Source organism: Plasmodium fragile (assembly GCF_000956335.1).
Source record: "Plasmodium fragile strain nilgiri unplaced genomic scaffold supercont1.38, whole genome shotgun sequence".
Classification (NCBI taxonomy): Eukaryota; Apicomplexa; class Aconoidasida; order Haemosporida; family Plasmodiidae; genus Plasmodium; species Plasmodium fragile.
The window spans coordinates 80,235-84,200 of record NW_012192618.1 but is presented as its reverse complement, the minus strand read 5'-3'; the positions used below and the strand labels follow the sequence as shown (position 1 = coordinate 84,200).

Genomic DNA, 3,966 nt, shown 5'->3' with positions numbered 1-3,966 from the left:
TTTTTTTTTTTTTTTTTTCATGTGGCTCCGTGGCACCTTCATCTGCCCGGGGAAAGACACACACGCGCGGCTGAAAGTGGAGCTGGGGAAGCATCATGCGAAAGCCTGCCTAGGGGGGGGTGTAGTTGTGGATTGTACGTGTGAGTATGCAATGCGCCTGTTTGTATAAAGCTGGGGGTACATGTGCGCGCACCTCGAAAGAAAAAAGAAGCTGACGCATGGGGAAAAAAAAAAAAAAAAAAAAAAAAAAAACTGGTGACATGAAAGAGGTCTAGAGCGGAAGAAGAGAAAATGAAGATGGGGCAATTTTCCTTTGTTAGACTTCTCCTTTTGTTGAGTCTCTTAGTGCAGCGCCTGCCAGTGCAGAAGCAGCAGCAGAGTTCGATTCCAACGCGCAAGTACCTCGATGAAGGAGACCACCCCCCCCAAAACGCCTTCGCCCACGTGGCGAATCAAATGAAAGGGGGGACATGTGACTTTTCCACGGAACCCCTTCATGTTTCAAGTAGTGAGAATGAGATAGTGGCAGGGGTTAATGGAGGCGATGGCCTCCCCGGTGACAGTCGAGATGAACGAGTTCAACACTGTGTACAGTTCACTAAAGGATTGGAAGTGCTCACGTTCGTGTGCCCCAAGAGGAACACCGAGGACTACGCCGGAGTGGAAATCAGACCCATGGACTGTTTTGAGACTGTGCGAATGCCAAATGGAAATAAAAAAAAATTAAGTGAAGTGTTAAAAGGAGTCGAGCTGGAAAATCGGGATAGCGACTTGCTAAGCATTAGAAGAGTTTTCATCCCACCAACCATTTACCAGAATATTATTTTCGAGTGTTCATGTGATAATAGCTTAACGTTTTGGAAGCACAAGATGGGTGCCAGGGGTATCATGCGCGTGCACGTCAGGAAGAATGTCGTATGGGGATGCGACTTTGATCACACACCGGGGGAGGAACCTACACGAGATGCAGGGGGAGACCAGGCGATTACACGCGTAACGGGTGATTGGCTAAGCGGTGACTGGCTAAGCGGCGACTGGCTAAACAGCGACTGGGCTGTTGGTGACTGGGCCTTGTGGCGGAACTCCGGACCCAGTGCAGAACAACTCGTGGAGCGAAACAGAACGCCCTTTTCAAACTTCTACACCCCTGCACAAGTAAACGACGCCAAGGACAAGGGCATCGTGTGTAACGTAAAAATAAAAAAGAAAAAAGTGTATTTGGGGTTGGTGTGCCCCCCTGGTTATGAGGTGTACCCTTCTAATTGCTTCGAACGAGTCCTTCACAAGGATAGTATTGTGAGAATGAGTGAGTTAATTCAACACCATGTTACTTTTCATGTGGACAGCAGCAGGAGGATGTCCTTTGCACATTTTATTCTTAACAAAAATGAAAACCCTGCTGGGTTCAGCTGCCTTTGTGTTAGCGTGCACTCCCCCGAGGCACCTCCCCTGAGAGCAAACTTTGTGTATCGAAACTACGAGTCGTTTGGAGGTCACTTTGGTTTGCTCTACGTGCTGGTTGTACTCCTCCTGCTGGTGTTGAGCCTGTGAGAGGGAGAGAACCACGCGCAGGGGGGGGAGGGTGTTGTCTAATGGAAGGGGGAACACAAAGTTCGAAGCCGGTGCAGTGCTTTACACGGTGCGGTTATTACCCCTGCATGTGTGTGGCGACTGTCCATTTAACAGCCTATTTCAATGTTATTCGTTACATTATTGCCTTTGTTTTCGCTCTTTTTTTGTAAAAAAAAATTCGTACCGTTTCGTGTACACCCCCCCCCCTTTTCCGTGTTCGAATTATTCACTTGTGGCTGCTTCATTTTTTTTTTTTTCCTTTCCTTTTCCTTCCCTTTTGCTAATGTCATTTTTATTGCCCCCCCCCCCAACTCGTACATTATTAAAATAAACGCGTTTGTTTTGGTAAGCGACTGTTGTCTGGCGTGAGGCGGCACCGTGGTAGAGGAGAGAAGCGCGCGCGGGGTGCATCCATCATGTGGTGGTTGGCGTCGACCCGCGTGCGGTAAATTCTCCTCCGGTGCACGCCGCACATCACGCGGTGGAGCGGTTAAGTGAATATTGTGCGGGTGCCACGTTAACACGAACCGACTGGATGGGAAATAATTTTTTTTTTTTTTTTTTTTTTTTTTTTTTTTCGCAGTGTGCGTTAACACGTGTTGGTGCATGTCCAGCACCGTCTGCGGAAACGCGTCACGCAGCGCGTCGCCGTGTGTAATTCTCCCCTCCCCCGTGCGTTGTGCACCGCCATGCAAACGGTGATCTGTTGCTGGGCGCGTTTCACATTTATTGTGCATCTGAGCTGACACCGCATAGAGAGAGGGGGTGTCGCTGTCCGCCCCTGCACCCCGTCTCGGGTACGCGTTTTTTTTTTTTTTTCCAAAAAAATTTTCCGTCCATTTGCTCATATGGGTGAAAAGGGAAAAGAACAGGTACGAACGAATGCGTAACCCATGCATACGTGCAGGTGCAAGCGTTCGGTAAACAGCGCTCAACAGCGATCAACATCGTTCAACAGCGTGCAACAGCGATCTACACCCATTCAAACGTCTTCACACGGGTTCAAACCCCTTCGCGCCGCTTCATCACGCCGCTTCAAACCGCCGCTTCATCACACCGCTTCATCACACCGCTTCATCACACCGGCTTCATCACACCGCTTCAAACCGCTTCAAACCGCTTCAAACCGCTTGGCCAAACTGCTCCCCCCCCCCCCCCCCATGGGCATTGTGAAGGCCTCGGTGTGGGGTCACCTGCTGATCTGGTGGCTCGCGAGCCCGGCGGAGGGATTCACTTACACATGTGACTTCAATGATGAGTTCAGCCTCGAGTTTGGGTCCCAACAAAAAATAAATAAAGAAAAAACATGTACCCTGAAACCAGATGTGCTGGACAAGGTGGTAATAAAATGTGGGTCTGAAAATAAAAAATATGAATTATTACCACACAACTGTTTCGAGCAAGTATACACATCCAAGGCGATGAGGAACCCACAACCATTGGTGAAGTACCTTAACGGAGCTGCCGCTATCATGAAGAGGAAACAACTTCAAAACAACTCAGGAGGAAAAAAAAATTATGAAGATGTATCCTTTCGAGTCCCCCCCAATATGGATTATGAACAAAAGGCAGTTTACTGCATATGTGAAAATAAAGCGCGAATTAAAATTCAAAAAAAGAGCGGATACGTATACGACAAAGACATTGTTAATAAAGGGATAGTGGAAATAATAATTCCTACCCTACCCGATAGAATCGACGGTTGTGACTTCACTGAAAATACATCTGCATTATTCACTAAAGGATATGATGTGAATTTTTATAAAAGACTTGAAGACAAGGACGATGTTATTTGTAAAATTAGAGCTAGAGAAGGAAAATTCATTGGGTTCAAATGTCCCTCCAATTATAACATTGAACCTGAGGAATGTTTCTTACAAGGGTTTAACCTCAATGGAAAAAAAGAAAAACTTCAAACCAAGGTTAACCTCACTGAACTAGTGCTAGATCATTATAATAAAATATTTTATGCTCGTGTTCCTCAAAGGATTTATCAGGGCATGCACTTTTTTTGTGCATGTGTTTTGAACGATAAAAGATTGGTTGCTCATTTTGAATTCATTGCCTCTTCAGGGGATGCAACTGGCGTGAATGAATATGGCGAGATGAATGTTCTGCAGGGCCGTAATGGTGGCACAACAGCCATTGGCCCCGGTTCACACCTCCTCTTTTTACTCTTAGCAGTTCTTTACTTTATGCTATAGTGTTGTTCTCTCCCTCCCTCACGCAGAACTGTGCGGCAGGACGGGAAGCAGCAACTGCCCAATCCTATACAAACCGCGACTAGCCGGCTGGCCAACACGTTGAACAAATGTTACACCTCAGGGGGTTGAAACACGGGAGAGACACTCCCCCCCGCCATTGCCTGAACATTTTTTTTTTTTTTTTTTTTTT

The 3,966-nt window shown here is 46.9% G+C and overlaps 2 protein-coding genes across 2 annotated transcripts; both read left to right on the top strand.

Annotated features, from left to right (window-relative positions):
* Nucleotides 1-291: 291 nt before the first annotated feature.
* Nucleotides 292-1,551, top strand: AK88_03370 (uncharacterized protein; the record flags this gene model as incomplete). Its single annotated transcript, XM_012480987.1, has 1 exon — nt 292-1,551. One exon carries the CDS (start codon nt 292-294, stop codon nt 1,549-1,551), a length of 1,260 nt encoding a protein of 419 aa, XP_012336410.1.
* A 1,181-nt stretch (nt 1,552-2,732) lies between these two features.
* On the top strand, nt 2,733-3,776 carry AK88_03369 (uncharacterized protein; the record flags this gene model as incomplete). The annotated part of the gene is made up of 1 exon (XM_012480986.1): nt 2,733-3,776. The coding sequence occupies one exon, from the start codon at nt 2,733-2,735 to the stop codon at nt 3,774-3,776; it is 1,044 nt and encodes a 347-aa protein (XP_012336409.1).
* Between the last annotated feature and the right edge of the window lie 190 nt (nt 3,777-3,966).